A 21,336-nucleotide genomic window follows, 5' to 3' on the forward strand; every position below is an offset into this window, starting at 1 on the left:
CATATAACATATCTGGTTGCCATTTCAAGGAGGAGGGAGGGAAAGGGGGGATAGAATTTAGAAATCAAAACTTTAAATAAAAATGTAAAAAAATTGGAAAAAAAATTCATCCATTTCATTAATGTTACCAAATTTTGTTAAATGATTGGGGAAAATACTGTCTAATAATTTCTTTTATTTTCTTTTGTGTGCTGTGAATTTTCCTTTTTTTCCCTTTTTTATTTTGGTGATGTTAAAAAAATCAGATTAGTTAATAGTTTATTTATTTTATTACTTAAAAAAAAAAAGTTCCTAGCTTCATCTATTCAAATATGCTTTTTTTGCTCCTTTCAATTTTGTTTATTTCTTATTTGATTCTTAGGTGTTTAGTTTGGTATTTGGAGATTCATAGTTAAACGCCCACTTCATTCATCTGCTCTTTCTTTTGTTGATGACATTATTTAGACAAATTTTTTTTCTTCTAAGGACTGCTTTGGCTGCATCCCAAAAGTTTAGTTTGCTATCTATCTCATTTTCTTTGATAAAATTATCTATTGTTCTTTGCCCTACCAACTTTTTAGGATTAAATTAGTTCCCATTTATGTTTGAATCCTTTCTTCAAATGCCCTTCGTTATGATTTTTATTTCTCTGTGGTCAGTAAAAGGATGTGTTTATTTCTGCTCTTCTGTATTTATGAGGTTTTCATGCCCTCCTAAATGGCATACTTTTGTAAAGGTGTCATGCACAACTAAGAAATATGTATACTCAAGTCAACAGCATGTAAGAGCCCACTGTGCCAGCCACTGTGCTAAATGCTGAAGATATAAAGAAATGCAAAAACAAACAAAACAAAAAGTCCTTACCCTCTAGGAGCTCAGAGTCTTGTGGGGGAGACAAATGCAAACAACCACATACAAACAAAATATTTATAGGATAAATTTGAGATAACCTGAGAGGAAAAGCACTAAGAATATAGAGGACTAGAAAAGGCTTCTTGCAGAAGGTAAAACTTTAGTTGAGTCTTAAAGGAAGCCAAGGAAGCCAAGAGAAGGGGATGAGGAAGGAGAGAATTCCTGGCATGGGAGACAGCCAGTGAAAATGCTCAGAGCTAGGGGATGAAGAGTTCTGTATGAGAAGCAGCAAGGAAGTCAGTGTCATTGTGTCATAGAATTCATGGAGGGGAGTAAGATGTTGGAAGACTGGAAAAGCAGGAAGAGGGCAGGTTATGAAGGCCTTTAAAAAGCAGAGGATAGTATTATGGAATAAAGGCTAACATGGCCAGACCTATGCTTTAGGAAGATCAATGTGACAGCTGAATGGAGGACAAAACAGAATGGGGAGAGACATGGGGCAAAGGGACAAACCCTCGAGCTACTGCAAAAGTTCAGGTGATGAGGACCTGGACCATGGTGATGGCAGTGTCAAAGAAAAGAAGGGGGACATATGAGAGGTTATGAAGGTAGATAAGAGGCCTTGGCAACTGACTGGATATGTGCGGTGAGTGACAAGTCGAGGAAGATACCTTGGTTGCAAGCCCAGGTGATTGGGAGAGGGTAACCTTGATAATAATATGGAAGTTAGGAAGGGGAGGGGGATGAGAGGGAAAGAAAATGAGTTTAGTTTTAGACAAGTTAAGTTTAAGACATCTATAAGAAATATAGCTTGTGATGTCCAATAGACAGTTGGAGATGTGAATCTGGAGGTCAGGAGAGAGGTTAGCACTACAAAGAGATCTGAGAATCCTCAGGATAGAGATAATAATTGAAACCATGGGTACTGATAAGATCACCAGTAAAATGTTAAATAGAGAGAAGAGGGCCTAGGGCAGAGCCTTGGAGGCCACCCATAGCGAGTGGGTATAATGTGAATGAAGATTCAGAAAGAAGATTCCTTAGAAGGAATGCTCAGAGAGCCATGATAAAGAAGTGAAACAAAAACATAGAGAAAAGAGAGTATCAAGGAGAAGGCGGTGATTGACAGTCTCAAAGGCTGCAGAGATACCAAGAAGGACAAGGACGGAGAGAAGGTCATTAGATTTGGCAATTAAGAGAATATTGGTAATTTTGGATACAGCAGTTTCAGTTGCATGATGAGACTGGAAACTAAACTACAGAGTTATTAGTACGCGTTCAATGTAAGTATACTGATGGAATAATTTAACGGGCTGCCTATCCAATGGTACACGTCAATATACATTTTTAATCTCATTGACTCTTCCTGGGTTAATGGCCATGTCATTCTCTTTTGAGTGGCCAGGAAGTTCACCAAAAGGAATCCTCCCTTCCATTTGGACATTGTTGTAGAACATGTTCCATGTGAGAGGCTTATGTATTTGGTAAATATATACTTCCCTAGGTTTACATCTCTACTAATATTGACAATCAGAAAGGCTTGTGAGAAGGAGTTTATATATACTCTGGTTTTTATTTGATCAAGGACCATAGATATAAAGTTGGAAGAAGCCTTAAGAAGTTATAAAGTTCAGTTCCCTCATTTTATATATGAAGAAAATGAGGCACACGAAGTGTCAGAGCCAGCAACTGATTCTGGATCTTCTGACTTCAGAGTCAGTTCTCTTTTTATTGGCCCACACTGCCTCTAGTGTGACCTGAACATATTAACATGATACAATTTATTGAAGAAAATTTCTTAAGGTTGCTATTTCATGCTCCTAGGACAAATGCTTTAAAATCCCCTACAAATTACATATGCTCAGAGAGCTTGTGTTTATTTTCTACACCTCCACCTGCACATTTTCTTATAGAAAATCTTATGTGAAAATCTGCCTACTTGCTTCTTGTATTTTCACCAAGAATAGCCTTTATACACGTGTAGAACATTCTCATAAATATTTTATGGAGATGAGAAAGCAGGCATATGGGTAGTAAATGCTTATGTCTGCTCAATCACTTTTGTGTATGTGTACAATAATACCATCTGTGATCTTTATCACTTTTTTTAGGATTCTCCCTTCCTTATCTTTATTCTTTGTTTTAATTTGGCATTGCTTTTGACATTTTTCTACTTAGTTGACAATCTGATTATCTCTCAAACAGCTGGTTTACATTCTGTCTGAATCCAGTTGTATCTTTTCCATTGAGATATGGAGAATTTAATTTTTGAGTGATTTTGAAGGTGCTGGACATATGAGTAATATTTAGTTTAAAATTTTTTATTCTGAATCTAACAAACATCAATCAAAGTAGGTATTTCCTTATACATAGTAGATCAGAAAAAGAGAATTGTATATGAAATGGCAGGTATTATTATGTATAATTTTTTCTTCTTTTTAAAAATATATAGTAAGTTCAACTTGTAGCTTTTAAATCTGTCCTGAGGGTCTGTGCTTCTTTCTGTCCTTCCATCTGTTTTTTCACATTAAAAAGATGCCTCAATAATTACATATATATGTATATATGTATATATATATGTATGTGTGTGTGTGTGTATATGTGTGTGTGTGTGTATGTGTATATATATATATATATATTTATTTTTTTCTTTTGGTGCTGCACTCTCCCTACATCCCCTTGTCCTCTCAACCTCCAACCCCACTGGAGAAGAAAAAGGAAAACAAAGTCTTTCTAACAAAAATGTATCATCAAGAGAAGCAAATTTCAACATGGGCTAGGCTGGAAAATATATGCCTATAGGACTTATTCTAATCTTGAGTCTGGTGCCTCTTTGTCAACAGATGGGTAGCGTACTTCAAAATCAGTTCTCTGGAACTGCAGTTAGCCATTACATGGATCAGTCTTCTAGTCTTTCAAAAGTGTTTTTCTTAATAATTTTGTTACTGTATAAACTGTTCTCCTGTTTCTGCTCACTTCATTCTGAATCAGTATCTCTGAAACTGCTATTCTCACAATTTCTTATGGCACAATAACATTCCACTATATTCATAGACAGATAGGTGGTACGAAGGAGAGAGGGCTGGAGTTCAAATCAACTTTCAAACACTAGCTGTGTGACCCTGGGCAAATCATTTAATTTCTACCTGCCTCAATTTCCTCATCTGTAAAATAGGGATAATAACAGAACCTAATTCCCAGGGTTGTTAAAAGGATAAAATAAGTTAGTATTCGTAAAACGCACTGTAAACCTTGAAGTACTTAAGTGCCAGTAAAAAAACAAACCAACTAAAATTTGTCTACCAATTTCCTACTAAACTATTACTACTGCTACTGCTACTGCCACCATCACTACCACCACCACTACTATTACTACTACTACTACTACTGAAAAAAAAAAAGATAGCTATAAATATTTTTGCCCATATGAGTCTTCTCCCTCTTTCTTTGATATTTTTGGGGTATAGACCAAGTAGTGGTATAAGTGAGTCAAAGAATATACACACAGTTTAGTGATTTTTGGTGCATAGTTCCAAACTGCTTTTCAGAATGGCTGAACCAATTCACAGATTCATCAACGGCGTATTAGTATGCTTTTTTCCCCCCACTGTCCCGCCCAAAACTGTCATTTTCCATTTTTGTCATCTTTACCAATCTGATGGGTGTGAGGTAGGGCCTCACAGCTTCCTTATTTTAATTTCTCTATTAATGATTTGGCACTTTTCCCCATATGTTTTTTTGACAACTAAGAGTTCTTTCTTTGAAAACTGTTTGTTTCTGTCTTTTGATCATTTATCAATTGGGTAATGACTTTTGCTTAGATAGGAGGCCTTCATCAGAGAAACTTACTACAAAGTCTCTTTCTCAGTTGCTTTTTTCCCTTCTAATTTTAACTGCATAGGTTTAGTCTATGCAAAAATGTTTTAATTTTATATAACTGAAATTGTCTTTTATCTTCCATGATGCTTTCTATACACTGCCTCGTCATGAATTGTTGGTAATCTCTTTCTTGCTCCTCTAATTTGCTTATGATGCCACTATGCCTAATCACGTACTGACCTGGAGTTTAACTTAGCATATGGAATGAGACGTTGGTTAGTGACCAATTTCTAACAGATAGCTTTCTAGTTTTACCAGAAGGTTTTTTCCCCCCCGCAAAAAGTGAGTCCTTACCAAGTAAATGGGATCTTTGGGTTTACCCAAAGACTGCCTATAGGCAGCTAGGTGGGGCAATGGATAGAGGGCTGGGCCTGGAGTCAGGAAGACTTGAGTTCTCATCCAGCTTCAGACACTTAATAGCTGTGCGATCTTGGTCAAGTTACTTCATCTCTATTTGCCTCAATTTCCTTGACTGTAAAGTGGAGATAATACACCTACCTCAGAGAGTTATTGTAAGGCTCAAATGAGATGACATTTGCAAAGCACTCAGCACAGTGCCAAGCACATATGTCGTATACATGCTTATTCCCTTCTCCTCTCATCCCCACCAAACACTATGGGTCTATGATTGTTTGCTTCTGTGTCCTGTGTACTCAGTCTGTTCCACTGATCAACCTTGCTGTTTTTTAACCACGACTGAACTGTTTAGTGATCACTGCTTGGTAGTGTAGTTTAAGACCTGGTATTGCTAGATCCCCTTTCCTTGCTACTTTTTCCCACATATCCCTTGAGATTCCTGACCTTTCATCTGGATCTATTTTGTTATTTTTTTCTAGCTTTAAAAAGTAAACCTTTGGTAGTCTGATTGGATGATACTACATAAGTAAATTAATTTAGGCAGTACTGTCATTTCTATTACATTAGGCTTGGCCTGCCAATGAGCAGGTAACATTTCTCTAATTACTTATGTCGGTCTTTAACAACATAAAGATTGTTTTGTGCTTGTATTCATACAGTCTCTGTTTGTGTCTTGGTAAGTAGAGTCCTAGGTATACATTCTGTGGTTGAATGGAATTTCTCTTTGGGTTTTGTTGGTAATATATAGAAATGCTGATGATGAGGATATAATATTCTTCAACTTTGCTTTTATCTCTCTCTTCCTTGCCCCTTTACTTCTAATCTCTCAAAACTTCTCCTAATGAAGTTTTTGCCTAAATTATTTTCTCTGGAACCAAATGGCCCCTATTTTAATTTGGGCATACTTGTCATCCCAGCAGAATACAAGCTCCTTCAAAGGCTGGAGATTTTTTGGATTGTCACTGTAGCCTTAGCACTTAGTATAATATAGTATATTACAGGTGAGAGGCAATGAACAAAGAGGGATGTGGGCAATCTAAAGTATCCAGAGAAGGGCGACCAGAACAGTGGATAGCCTTGAGTACACATCACATAAGGATCAGTTAAAGGAACTGCTCATTTTTATTCCAAAGGAGAAACTCAGTCAGGGCAAGAGAGCTCCCTTTAAGTATCTGAAAAGCTGTCATACTGATGATAAATTAGTTTTGTTCTATTTGGTCTCCAAGGTGAGAATAGGGAGTAATGGTAGAAGTTGCAGTGAGGCCAAATGAAGGCTGATGTAAGGAAAACATTCTTAAGATTACCCTCACTGGAGGTTTTCAAGCAAAGATTGCATAACACTGAAGTGTGATACAGTGGAAATTCTTTTTTTGGAGTATGAATTGACCAGGTGGCTTTGGGGCTACCTCTCAACTCTGAAGCTACGATTTTGTAAATGAGCATTTGGTAAATTTATTAAATTTAATTTAGTTGTTAGTCCCATTAGCTATTCAATAACACACACTGACAGCTATTCAATTCCCAGAGATCCTTCTCTATATTATGAGAAGATACCATCCAAAATTGTGAAAAACTTTAGTGAGGTAATCTAAGGCATAAATATCCAGAGGATTAAATTATACAAAAATGTCCCCATCTCCCGTGCCCACCACTCCCTCTTCTGATTATTAATATCAAATGAGACAAGAAACCGGGGGGGGGGTGCGGGGGCATATGCTTGCTAAAAGTATCTGACATGGAGAAAATCCAGCGTAGATTCTCTAAAGACGGTCCTCTAGATGTGCCTATCTGTAGGTGCCACTGTGCTCACCCAGCTCCATTTAGGTTGCTCTCATAATCACTCCACAGAGTCCAACCTGGCTAACCACACATGAAAGACAAAGAAGATGAAGAATGTCTATTGTTCAGACTATGACATGCAAGTGGCCAGAAAACCTAGAGATTTGAAAACCTTTGGTGAAGAAGAGTGTTGGAGAAGTAGCACAAAGAATGTTGTCAGATATTCTGTTTTGCCACAGAAGGAATGGTCACGTTAGAAGAGTGAGAGAGAAAAATTAGACATCTTGTATGCTCACTTTTTTACATGCTATGAGATCTAGAGGAAGGCTCCCAGACTGTTGTGTAGATCCCCAAAGGAGAAGAAATGAACAAGAGTTTTACAGGATAGAATTGTACAGGATCTGCAGCAGAGGAGAGAGTACCAACACCTATGCTGTCTCACATAATAAATATAAAGTTTTTCAAGTATCAAAATATATACCACAGTAATACTTAGCAGCATCAAATGAATCAAGTACAAATGATGTCAGGTGATACTTTTTCCTGATTCTTTATAGTTTTCTCCTTGTGGTGGCTACAGTATGAGCAATGGGTATATAGCTGAATTTCTATAGACACTAAACTACACAGGGGTGACTATATATAAAGCAATAACATTGATTTCCATATGCCCTAAGAAATAACAAGTCTTAATAATTTGTAGTCAAGCGGTACTACCATAACTTAAAAATAATATATTTGTATTAGTACTAAGACACAATGAAAAAACAATGACAAGAATTCTTTACCTGTCCCTTTCCTGCCCTATCCCCAACACCCGAAGCTTGTGAAAATACAGGAAAATACAGGACAAAGCACCTGATGAACTTTTAACACACTACTGGTATAACACATACCAGCAATCTAAAAAAAAAACCAAAAACCCAACAAAATTGTTGAAGTGCAATGAAATTTGCAAAAACATACAAATAGAGGAATCTTTTAAATGTCTGAATGTCAAATAGACACAGAACTGAAAATGGCATTCTTATACATCAGAGTATTTCTTTTCCTGAGATTTAAAGGGGTTAACAAGAAGAGAAGTCTTTCACAAATATAAACCACTATATATAAAGTTCTACTAGTTTAGCTAATTTGTAATTTCCTTGGGGGAGGAGAGAGTGAGGCTGCTTCACTTAAATCCAATTTATCTGCAGTAGTAGCTGCCCACCAGGGACCCAACTTTCATGTCATGACTATCTACCTATTTAAAGAAAAATCAGGCTGATGAGAAGAATGAACAAGGCTCACCAAGAATAAACAGAATAGGGGCAGCTAGGTGGCACAGTGGAAAGAGCTCTGGCCTTGGAGTCAGGAAGATCTGAGTTCAAATTAGGCCTCAGACACTGGACACTTACTAGCTGTGTGACCCTGGGCAAGTCACTTAACCCTGACTGCCTCACCAAAAAGGAAAAAAAAAAAAGAAACACAGTAAAATCCCATTACTTCAGGAATGTAAGGAACCTAAAAAGGTAGAGAATGGGAAGGGCAAAGCACTTTTGAAGTAATATGCTTGAATTATTCAGCATTTATTAACAACAACAAAGGACCCAGTGATGTTGTTTAAATTATTCTGAATCAGTATTGGTTTAATGAGATGTTACTGTATTTTAAGCTCTGTCTGATAACTGGTAAATTACAGCATCTGATTTCTGTCAGCACACTGTCATATGCAAATGAACACTTTATAAACATTTTCCAAAGAGAGGAAAACAATGAGATTAAATTGGTATTTGGACAAGTCCTTATAAACTTTCTCCCATTTGTGTCTTCTCCTTCTCAATCAAGGAAAATTAATAGTGGTTACATTTGTCTGTCAATGAGGCGTTACAAGCATGTTAACAGGAAGACACTGTGGCTTTTACCTGATAGAAAGCCAGATAATTATCACTTCTTGCTAACTAGGTTGGTGTTTCTCCAAGAACTTATACTTGTCTGAAACAAATAGAATGATGCATAGTTTACTCAAGCAATAATTAAGTTAATATATGTTTCTCTTTCTGGAAAGGCTGAGTAGCTACTAGGGAAAATACATGTCCTATCAGAAGACACGAAGTCTGCATTACATGGTGACCCAAGGGCCACTCAAGCACAAAGAACTATGATCCCATTAATCTACAGCACGATGCCAAATCATATAAAAATGAAAAGAAGTTTAATAGTCTGATAACTGCCTCCTTGTTAACTACCAGGTTAAAAAAAAATTAAGTACCTGTTGCTGTCGTTGCCGCCTCATGTGTGCAAACTGAGATAACATAAGCTGACGATCAAGCAATTCCATTCTTTGCTGTCTCTGAATGTCTACAGTTGCTCCCATTCCAGTTCTGACTTCACTGGCTGGCTCCGAAGAAGAGAAGATGGGCTCAAATGTCTGAGAAAACAACTTTGCCATCCAGCGGGGTACGCAAAGCACCTGATGAACTTTTAACACACTACTGGTATAACACATACCAGCAATCTAAAAAAAAAACAAAAACCCAACAAAATTGTTGAAGTGCAATGAAATTTGCAAAAACATACAAATAGAGGAATCTTTTAAATGTCTGAATGTCAAATAGACACAGAACTGAAAATGGCATTCTTATACATCAGAGTATTTCTTTTCCTGAGATTTAAAGGGGTTAACAAGAAGAGAAGTCTTTTACAAATATAAACCACTATATATAAAGTTCTACTAGTTTAGCTAATTTGTAATTTCCTTGGGGGAGGAGAGAGTGAGGCTGCTTCACTTAAATCCAATTTATTTGCAGTAGTAGCTGCCCACCAGGGACTGAACTGGCCAGTTCCAGTTAAGCAACACAGCTCTTTCTTTCCCTCCTCCTCTCCCTCTGTCCACATAGGGAATCATATCCTTAACTAGAAGGGCTCTGCCCAAAGGAATATAAATCTTGATCGCTGAAACCTAGTAAGATATCTCGGGGTTTTCGTCCTAGATTTCTTTTTATGGACCATACCTTAAAACCCAAATCACTCTGGCCCTCATTGATTGGCCAACAATGGGTCCCATTCCAAGCCTCATTTGGTCACCTTTTAGATTCTGATGGCTGAGAGTCAGTGTGAACAGCAATTGTTTCCACTTTGGCCAGAAACTCTGAGGGTCTTTCCCTCGCAGACTGATTTTATTTTATTGACTGGGTAAAAGAGGTCATTTTTTGCCTCATTTTTACCTAGCCTTAATCATTGAATGGGCGTTGCCTCAGACAAAATGAGATCTGGGAAAGACCTTAGCTTATAAAGGCCAAGGCCTCTCACTGCATCTGGGACCATTTGTAATCGTCCTGACCTATATCTTGCCCCTAGTCCAAGATGGGTCCTGAGGAAAAAGTGAGGCTGATGACTTCACAGCCCTGCCTCACTTAAATCCAATTTACTTGCAAATCATGACCATCTCCTCCCTGATGTCATGGTCCCCTTCTAGAATGAAGGACAAAAACAATTTCCTTTAAGAAAGTGACTGTTCGGGGCAGGTAGGTGGCACAGTGGATAGAACAAGGGCCCTGGATTCAGGAGGATCTGAGTTCAAATGCAGCCTCAGACATATAACACTTATTAGCTGTGTGACCTTGGACAAGTCACTTAACCCCCTTGCCTAACCCCCCCCAAAAAAAGAAAAAGTATGTGCTTAGGAGTACAAACCAAGAAAATATCAAACTAACTCAGTAAAGCAAAGTAATCTGTCAATTCTTAAGATGGAAAAAGAAAGTTCTCACTCTTCATTTTAAGTACTAGATAGAAAGAATATGAAAACAATTTCTTTATTAAAAAAAAACCCACCAAAATAAAAATATCTTCCTATCACAAGCACTTTCACATTCTATTAATCCTTAATTAATCTCCTTGGCAAATGGCCAAATACAGACATTAGTGCTGGAGGACATTTTAGCATAGTCATCTGGGTGGAACACATAATTATTATAAAAACCACTGATATATATTAGAGGTTGTACAGTGACAGAAAAGTCACCCTTTCTTTAAAACTAAAGATATTTTATTGTCTTTGTCCAGTTGTAAGATTTAAAAAAAATAAAATCCAAATGTCAATATGGTGCACTTTGATTTTTCTCTATTTAATTTCCATACCATACCAAAATGATAACAGCTGACATCTCCCTCCAAAAAATATCAATAAGAATTTAAAGAAAAACAGAAACAGCTGATATTTATATAGCATTTAAGATTAATAAAATGCTTAACAGACATTATCTTATCTGATCCTCCTAACTATTTTTGAAATAGGTATTACAGATATATTAATCCACTTGCCCTGATGGTGCATCCTCTGATGTCCAAAGACCACCTGCTGGGGAACTTGATCCAACTGATTACAGAACTCTACTCTAACCCCTCCCCCCCAGATTGTCCTTATAAGAGTGTGAGAGCAGACTCATATGGCAGCTTCACTCATGATTCACATTCTACCTAGCTGTCCATACAGAGCATCTTCTTGTCATCATCTTGTTTCCCATACACATATCCCACCCCCACCCCTGCCCATACCAGATAAGACTTCCTGGCCACTCTCTTATTTATACTGTCTTCCCCTGTATATAGGTGTCTTAAGAGCAGGAATTGTTTCACTTTTGTATCTGTAGCACTTAGCAAAATGTTTGGCACATCATACATGCTTAATAAATGATTTTCATTCATACATTCCCTCATCTTTTCTCTGGAGCCAAGACTGGTCATTATAAATTCACAATTTAGCTTTATTTGATCTCACTTTTATTGTATTATTGTTGTCTTTGCATATATTGTTTTCCTGGTTATGCTTACTACACTCTGCACAGAAGTCTTCCCATATTTCTCTGAATTTCACTTATTTGTTGTTTCTTGGAGTGTAATAATATTCCATGGTATTCTTATACTACAATTTGTCAAACCATTCCCCAGCTGATATCCTGTTTTTTGTTTTGTTTTTGGGTTTTTTTTTTCTACCATAAAAAGTATTGCAATGAATATTTTGGTATACATTCATTCACATTCATACCCATTCACAGCTCTCCCAACAGCACATTAATGTATTTCAGCAGCCCTTCCAACATTGCATCATCTGCTATCGTTGTCAGTTTGGTACCACATTCTGCATGAAGAAGCCTTTCCCGATGACCTCCCCTGCCAGTGCAGTTGTAACTCCCTCTCCAACTACGTTGTATTTAACCATTTCATATTTATTCTGTGTATATTTATACATGTCCTTGTCTCTTTGGTTGTAATTATATTGTAATATACGCTTATTGTGATTAACCATTATTTCATTCATTGCTTTTTGTATCTCTAGCACCTAGTACAGAGCCTGACACAGAGTCGGCCCTTAATAAATACCTGTTGATTGACAAATTTGGAAGGTGTGAGGCAAAATCTGAAAGCTGTTTTAATTCAAATCTCTTTTATTATTACTAATTTGGAACAACCTTTTATACAGTTCTTTATAGTTTGCAATTTTTATTTTGAAAGTTATTTGTTCATAGGCTTTGACCACTTAACTACTAAAAAATGGCTCTTGGAATTTCCAAGGGTCGTGCCATTACTCATTGTCTAGAAACACATACTGCTGTTTACAAACAAACTCATTTCATATTATGGCCTTCCTTTTGTCCACTTTCACAACGCTTTATCTTTCTGAGCATTAATTACATTAACCAGCTGGAATGTAGTATAAGACGGCAGCCAGGATAGTGGGGGAAGTTAAAATCATGCCATGTAAAGATCAATTGAAATAAGAGGGAAAAGATTAAATTTAAGAGATACGTGATTGCTGACTTTATTTTAAAGACTGCCAAGTAGAAGACAGATTGGACTTGGTCCTAAAGGATAGAAATAGGGATTAATGGCTGGTTGTTAAAAGGAGTGGCATCCTGTGGGAACTAGAGTTCTCTAAAACTGAAACGAGCTACTTTAGCAATTAATAAGTCCCCCATAACAAGGGACCTTTAAGTAGAGGAGAGATGACCATGTGTCACGAATATTATAACTTGGAGTCATGCTTCATTTAGGGAGGGGTTGGACTAAAAGACTGGAAAGGATGGTTTTTAGAAATTCAAAGCACTCACTTTATAGTTTTTCCAGATCAAACTTGTTTTCTTACTACGCCCCAACTCATTATTCATACCAGATCTGAACTTACCTAACATTTTCTTCATTTCTTGCTCTGATGAAAAAATACTTTTGCAGTTTAGGAACACAATTTTAACTGTTTTATAGCACAATTATGCTCAGTATATCTGTACTTATTTTTAACAAGGATAATCAAAATGTCTCCAAACAAAAGTTCAAAACAAAACAAAAGACAACTAGTGATGACTAGCAGTGGAAAATACAGATCAAATCATAACAGGGAGATTTGGGTCACAGCATAAGTATAAGTATTTTTATTCTTACAGGCCCTATTTTTTACTGACCACAAAATTGAAAACAAAAATTAAGCAGTATGACACAAAAGCCTGAATGTCATCATGAAAAGCTCCTTAAAGATTCAACATTACTACTAAAATGGAAGGCAAAATAGTTGTTATGTAAATATGCTTTCTTTTCCTTAGTGTGCTTTATTCTATGTCCTAGCCTAAAAATACTTTATTGACTTTGGATGTATTTCTGGTTTCTCACTATAAAATTCAGTCAAAAAAAAAAAATAGGAGGAGGGAGAAAAGGAGAAGGTAGTGGTGGAAGGAAGAAGGGAAAGAAAGGAGGTAAAGAAGATTATTTTGTTTCAGTGTTGTATGATGTGTGAAAAGAGGCAAATTACAGGGTAACAACCAGAAAATACACACGGGTACCTTCACACTTTATTACAAAGACTTTATTAGGGAAATGGTAAATTAATTTTTGTGGTTGTTGTTCAGTTGTTTTCAGTCATGTCTGACTTTGTGACCTTATTTGGGGTTTTCTTGGTAGAGATACTGGAGTGGTTTGCCATTTCCTTCTCCAGCTCTTTTTACAGGTGAAGAAATCTAGGCAAACAGGGTTAAGTGACTTGCCCAGGGTCACACAGCTAGGAAGTGTCTGAGGCCAAATCTGAACTCAAGAAGATAAGTCTTCCTGACTCCAAGCCCAGCACTCTATTCATTGAGCCACCTAGCTGCCAGTAAATTAATTATCTCATCCCATGTTCTATTGATGTTAAAAACATATGAGGACTACTAGGTCTGTATCCCAAAGAAATCATACAAAAGGGAAAAGGGCCTACATGTACAGAAATATTTATAGCAGCTCTTTTTGTGGTAGCAAAGAATTGGAAATTGAGAAGATGTCCATCAATTGGGAAATGGCTGAACAAGTTGTGGCATGTGAATGGAATGGAATACTATTGTGCTATAAGAAATAATAAGCAGGCAGACTTCAGAAAAACCTGGAAAGACTTATATGAACTGATGCTGAGTGAAGTGAGCAGAACCTGAAGAACACTGTACACAGTAACAGCCACACTGTGCAATAACTAACTTTCGTAGACTTGGTTCTTCTCAGCAATGCAAGGATCTGAGACGACACCAGAAGACCCATGACGGAAAATGCTATCCACATCCAGAGAAAGAACTATGGAGTCTGAATGCAGATTGAAGCATACTATTTTCTCTCTTTTTTAGTTTGCTTTTTCTTTCTCTTGGTTTTTCCCTTTTGTTCTGATTCTTCTTTCACAACATGACTAATGTGGAAATATGTTTAATATGATTGTATATGTATAGCTTATATCAGATTACATTCTCTCAAGGGGAAGGAGAGAGGAGGAAGGGGGAAAATTTAGAACTCAAAATCTTATAAAAGTGAATAATGAAAACTAAAAATAAATAAACTTTTTAAAAATTAAGAAAAAAAGAAAAAAACATAGGAGGAAAACATCTGAAATATTTTATATTATCATTTCAGTTTATCCTCAAAGAATAATTTAAAATATATGCCAGAGGGGCAGCTAAGTGGTGCAGTGAAAAGAGTATTGGCTCCAGAGTCAGGAGGAACTGAATTCAAATCTGGCCTCAGATGCTTACTAGTTGTGTGGCCCTAGGCAAGGCACTTACCCCAACTGACCTCTCCCCCTACACATACATATGTACATACATACATACGTACTTGTCATCCTTCTTATGGATGACAAATACTTTGGGATAGAGAATTAATATGTGTTTTGCAGAGCATTAATATTTTGGCATTGAGTGGCTCACTTGTAACAAATAATGATTTTGTTCATTCAAGAACATTTTGATTATTTCTGAAGTCACTTTTTTTGAGCCTGTAGTCATGCTATATGCATAGCATTCACTGACCTATGGCTACTTTTAACTACTACTGTTTGGGACTTAAAGCCTTACTCAATCTGGCTCTAGTCTGCTTCTCCACAGCAGACGGAGAGATATTTACATATGTGTATATCTACACACATATACACACATACATGTACACATATATGTGTATATGCCAGTCATGAATTTCTAAGTCACATTAATGAATAACTGCAAAGAGCCCTTGGTGTACTGTACTACCCTTGAAGAAAGAGCCCAGTGTCAAAATCTTAATTAAATTGATAATTTGTCCTCTCAACTTCTTTTTTGCCTTAGTAATGGAATCCTGTGTCAGTGGTCAGCTAATTTACTATCTTCTGATTTTTTCAACTTCAAATACTAGGCAATCAGTAAATCTCAGAAGTTACTCAGGAATTTTATCAGTTTGATGTGCTGTAGATGCTACCCTAAAACTCCAGGGAAGAGAGGGGCAGGAAGAAGAAAAACAAGGATGATGTGTTAGTGTTAGTCTAACTACTTAGAATTAGGTCACTAGATGGTATTTCTAGACGTTGAGCTTTAAAATGACCTACTGCATCCCACAAATGACAACAAAACAAAAAAGTTTTGGAGAAAAAAAAGCTTTTCTACAACCTAAGGCACCTCATCCTGGATGAATGACAGTTTTGGGTACAGCTGTCCTTACTATTTTTCTCACTGTTAGTTCTTGCCCTTACTATAAGGAGGTTTACAGTGCCATGATAAATATAACAAAACTGATGGAAAATGCTACATTAAAATAACGTATAGCCTTTGTGAAACAGTGAAACAGCTGTGTATGGGAATAAATCACTGGAGAAAAAAACCTGAAATGATCAACCTGTACTTAGGCACAAATTGACTACAGACACATTTGGTTGAAAATCTTTCCATATTCCCACATCATATAGAAATATTAAGCCATTAGAAACTTTTTCATATGACAGCATCAGAGTATGGACATTCTTAAAATATATTAATTAATGCTCAGAAATATGAAGTTCAAGTATTTCTTCTTTTATTATTCTGGCTTTGCTTCAAATCGATTATGCTTGAAAATTATATAAGCATCCTGAAAAGCTGTGATAAATTCTAATTCTGAACTTGATGTAGACTTTCTTTCTCTTCTGAGTCACTCTCTTCTAATGTATCATGCTTCTTTAATAGACAGTTTCAAATTCTCATTTCTGAGCAAAATCTTTAAGGCTGTCTTCCAGATTGATTTTCCACTTTGGTTCTCATTGTAGTATTTATCACATCACAAAATAATCTAAGTTGCCTTGTTTAATGATGAACCAAAGCTTGTTTTTTTGTTTTTTTTTTTATTATCTGAGGCAAGATGGGAAGCTTTAAATGTACCTTTGAGGAGTTAAGCAACTGTGCCCAACAGAATGTTTTGTAATACCATAAGTTTTTATTTGTTATCATAGGTCGACCATATTTTTTCCACTCATCCTTCTTATGGATGACAAATCCTTTGGGATAGAGAATTAATATGTGTTTTGCAGAGCATTAATAGTTTTGGTATTGAGTGTCTCACTTGTAACAAATAATGATTTTGTTCATTCAAGAACATTTTGATTATTTCTGAAGTCACTTTTTTTGAGCCTGTAGTCATGCCATATGCATACCATTCACTAACCTATGGCTACTTTTAACTACTACTGTTTGGGACTTAAAGCCTTACTAAATCTGGCTCTAGTCTGCTTCTCCAGCCTTTTTACACATTATTCTCTATAATACACTCTACGTTCCAGTCAGACTAGCCTGCTTGTTTCTTACCTACAACATCCCACATAGAACAGGCTTCTGTCATGGCGAGAGTATACTTCCTCCTCATCTCCACCTGGTAAAAGTCTAACTTCCTTTTTTAAAGTTCAGCTCAGGGACCGTGTCCTCTATGAGTCCTCGCCTGATCCCCCAAACTGCCAGTATCTCCTACCCTCCCCACCCCCCTTTCATCTTGCATTTACTTTGTTGGTGGAGATAGTTCCAAGGAGTAAGCTGAACTGCGGTAGGAGTCCTTGCAACTGGTTGGGCCACAAGGCAAACACTAAGCAGGCTCTTAGAGAAGAATCCATTGGATCTACTAGGGAAAACAGCAACCTTAGGAGAAAGGTAGATTATCTGTCTTGATAAAAAGAAAATTCACAGTATTCTTCCTTATATTTAACACTGACACACTTTAATAAATCTCTAACCTCACCAATGTGGGTAGACTTTCTAATAGTGCAGACACACATCTCATCTACATCTTCTTACCCTATGTGACTCTTGTCTCTTATCTTCCCATAAATTCTTCACAAAAGATGTCCCCAATACCTTCCCTTTAGAGCTTTTAACATTATGTTGCATGGCACTTGGGCTGTCTGCCCGTTATCACTGATTATCAATACAAGACAGATCCACCTCTCTTTTCAAACAAATATTTCATATATTACATATATCGCACATTATACATTTAAGTCCTACCTCAGACACCCCCTTAAATATTTAAACACAATGGGGTATTTTATACTTTTCACTAAATCAAATTTCACATTATTTGAACACACATTAATTTCCACATGGCTGTAGGCAGTGCAGGGGATAGAGTGCTGGGCTTGGAGGCAGGAAAACTCATCTTACAGAGTTCAAATCCAGCCTCAGGTACTTCATAACAGTGGAAGAGGGCTTCCACTGAGATTTTTACACACGTTATCCTCCATGACTATGACAAACACTTTTGGCAAATATGTGTCTCTCCGTTTCAGACCTTGTTTGATAGCAATATTCAGCGAATTGTTGAAAAAAGTTACATCTATCAAGGATTATGATCTTAATATATACATCACAGACCCAAAGTGGAAGAGATACCACAGAGCAAAGGTGGGGAACCTGCGGCCTCGAGGCCACATGTGGTCCTCAACTGCAGCCCTCTGACTGAATCCAAACTTCACAGAACAAATTCCCTTAATAAAAGGATTTGTTCTGTAAAACTTGGACTCAGTCAAAAGGCTGCACCTAGAAGGAAGGCGACATGTGGCCCTGAGGCCGCAGGTTCCCCACTCCTGCTACAGAGCTATATTTTGTTCTATTGAGTTAAATACTTATTTATGATACAGTAATAGCTAGCTCGTATTTAGCTAGTACTTTGAGCTTTGTAAAGTAGTTTATATATGTTATCTCATTTGATCCTCAAAATAGCCTTTTAAGGTAGATGCTAATGTTATCTCCATTTAACAGATAAGGAAACTGAGGTGCAGAGAGGTTGTGATTTGCCTAGAGTCACACAGCTACTAAGTGTCTGAGGGAGGATTTGAACTCAAGTCCAACATTCTACGCCTTTTGGGTACAACTTCTATCCGAAGCAGATGGTTAATGAAGACTTAGAAAATAACTGATGATAATAACTTACTTATATTTTACTTAGAGTTTTACAAAGCCCCACATTCACTGCTAGGTCTCTCCTGATTATTTCAAATAATGAATCCTGTGAAGTGTTCTTATTATTCAAATTCACACCATTTGATTAAAATTTAAATATGTTCATTTGTTCCAACCCAATGGAAATATGCAATGAAAAAATTTTAAATAAGGCTTTATCTGTTTACTAATAATATGATAGCAAAGGATAAGAAAAATATATTTCTGACTCAGGTTTATTACAAAGTAATAGTTATAGAAATTTTGTTCTAATGTAAAAACAAGCCTCTGCTTTTTTTTTTGCACACGTAGTTTTTCCTTCTTTAGTATTCTCCTTTTTATTCATTTTTAAAGGCCTCTTTAAAAAAAAAAAAACTAACACAACTGTTGGTAACATAGTATGTAGGAACATAACACATCCCTCAACCAGATCACAAGTGTCACATTAATTGATTTTTGGCCTGGCATTAAATACAATGTACCCAAAGATAAACTTACAGTGATGATATAGTAAAAGCATTGTTGTCATTTAAAATATTTTAGCAGTATAGACTGAATTGTCTTTTCTCTCTTTAAATTTCCATACATATGATGGTAGGGGCAGCAGAGAGTTTTATTTACATCTTGCATGCTCACATTCTCACACAATGAACCAAATGTAGTTGGATGACTGGGGGCGTTATCTAAAATCAGTAATGATTTAAATAGGATTGTTGTCTTTGCAATATTTTTCAAGAGTTGGGCTAAAATAACTTGAAAACTAGTCTTTGAAAGCAACTTTAGTCACTCATACTTTCTTAATTGACCATGAAAGAACTGGAAGTAATTGATGATTATAGCCTCTCAGATCAGGAGGATTTTAAACCAATGATTGGTTTTAATTTAAAATTTCCTTCCATATTACCTCCCAATAAAAGTGTTAGGTAATCTTAGGTACTTAAATTCAGTTTGAGTTTTTTTCTTCTAAGAAATGTAAGTTCTGGAAGACAATCTTTCCCCAGAATAAGCCTGTTTTATCCAAATTAAAAATCTGTTGATCAGTGTATAAACTTGCTTCAATTATCCTCTGTAAAACATCAGGATATTTAGCATCCTCATCTGCACTGGCTGCCTTTCCAATAATATTAATATTATGCTATTGAACTCAATTTTTAAAGCAATTAATTCAGCCAACAATTGCAGTGAAGGTTTTTTCATTATCCACTTCACTTCCGTTTTCTTTCACTGCCTTAAATGAACTTGAAGTTTTTGTTTGAATGGCTGCTGTGGTAAGAGGAATGCATTTTTTGATTATAATCTTCAATTCACGCTAAAAGAAGCACCATTTCTACCACTTTAACACTTCTATTTCTTGTAGCTGTTTGTAAACCTCAATTGCTAATGGAATTCAGCCTTTTAAAAAATTCATTTGTGTGTTTTATAATATTCTGTAATGTAGATTCATTCTAGTATCCTGGCCTATTTTAAAGTTACTATGACCATGATTATGCCATTTAATTACATTAATTTTTTGTTCTAATGTAAAAACAAACCTCTGCTTTTTTTTGCATGTGTAGTTTTTCCTTCTGAAATATTCTCCTTTTTATTCATTTTTAAAGGCCTTTTAAAAAAAAAATTAACACAACTGTTGGTAACATGGTACGTAGGAACATATCACAACCCTCAACCAGCTCACAAGTGTCACATTAATTGAATTTTGGCCTGGCATTAAATACAATGGGGTATTTTATACTTTTCACTAAATCAGATTTCACATTATTTGAACACACACTAATATCCACATAGCTGTAGGTGGTGCAGGGGACAGAGTGCTGGGCCTGGAGGCAGGAAAACTCATCTTGCAGAGTTCAAATTCAGCCGCAGATACTTCCTAGCTGTGTGACCCTCGGAGAGTCACTCAACTCTGTTTGCCTCTATTTCCTTATCTGTAAAATAAGCTGGAGAAAGAAATGGCAAACTACTCCAGTATCTTCGCCAAAAAAAGCACCCCAAATGGGGGCACGAAGTGTCAGACATGACTGGAATGGCCAAATGACAAAAAGCTGTACATCGATCTGATCCTCAAAATAACATGCAACAGAATGTTGAAATCAGAATAAAAACTCGGGTTTAAACGTATAATCAGGTATGTATTAGTTGTATGACCCTGACAGCTTCAGTTACCTCATCTGTAAAACGGGGATAACAGCAGCACCTACCTCACGGTGTTGTGAGAATCAAATGACAATGAATTTTGCAAACTTTAAAGTGTTACATAAATGTCAGATGTCATTGTTATTATGCAAAAGAAAGGGATTTCTAAAGAAGTTTAACACCACATCTTTCTGATAGAGAAACAAAGACGTTTGCTAGCACCACTGAGATACAATCTGTGTCTATGAGAGAGTTACTTTTATTATATATAGTCTGCTAATCCCATTGTCCATAAACCAACAGAGAGAGACTCATGAAACCTCTCGTATGCCCTATCATGACCCTTTTACCCAAACCCATCAATCATCTTCTCTCTTAGCACAACTTTGTTCAATGTTATTCCCAGGCAGGTTTGACTGTCTATACCAGTAGTATGGAAATAAGCAGCTGAGAGGAAAAGGGAAGAGGAGATAAACTGATAAACCAGGGAACACTTAGGAAACTTCTGCTGACAATGCTCTCCAGTTGCTGTTATCACCAGTAAGAAGGGAAACTGTAGAGTGACAGAAGTATGAATGTACAGTGGGGGAGGCTAGAAGGGGGAAAAGGGAGTAAAGGTGTTTCCTATTAAAAAGCTCCAAATTTGAACTAATGAATTGTCAAC

General features: G+C 36.5%; 1 protein-coding gene across 2 annotated transcripts in view; it reads right to left on the minus strand.

The window, feature by feature from the left end:
* Nucleotides 1-21,336, minus strand: part of UBAC2 (UBA domain containing 2) — a 228,026-nt gene that overhangs the window by 43,173 nt on the left and 163,517 nt on the right. For both annotated transcript variants that reach the window (XM_027854128.1, XM_027854129.1), the window contains one exon: nt 9,098-9,343. In XM_027854128.1, the coding sequence (XP_027709929.1) occupies nt 9,098-9,343 (246 nt within the window). The remainder of the gene's footprint in view (nt 1-9,097; nt 9,344-21,336) is intronic.

Source organism: Vombatus ursinus, unplaced genomic scaffold (genome assembly GCF_900497805.2).
Source record: "Vombatus ursinus unplaced genomic scaffold, bare-nosed wombat genome assembly UNPS02010304.1, whole genome shotgun sequence".
Taxonomy (NCBI): domain Eukaryota; kingdom Metazoa; phylum Chordata; class Mammalia; order Diprotodontia; family Vombatidae; genus Vombatus; species Vombatus ursinus.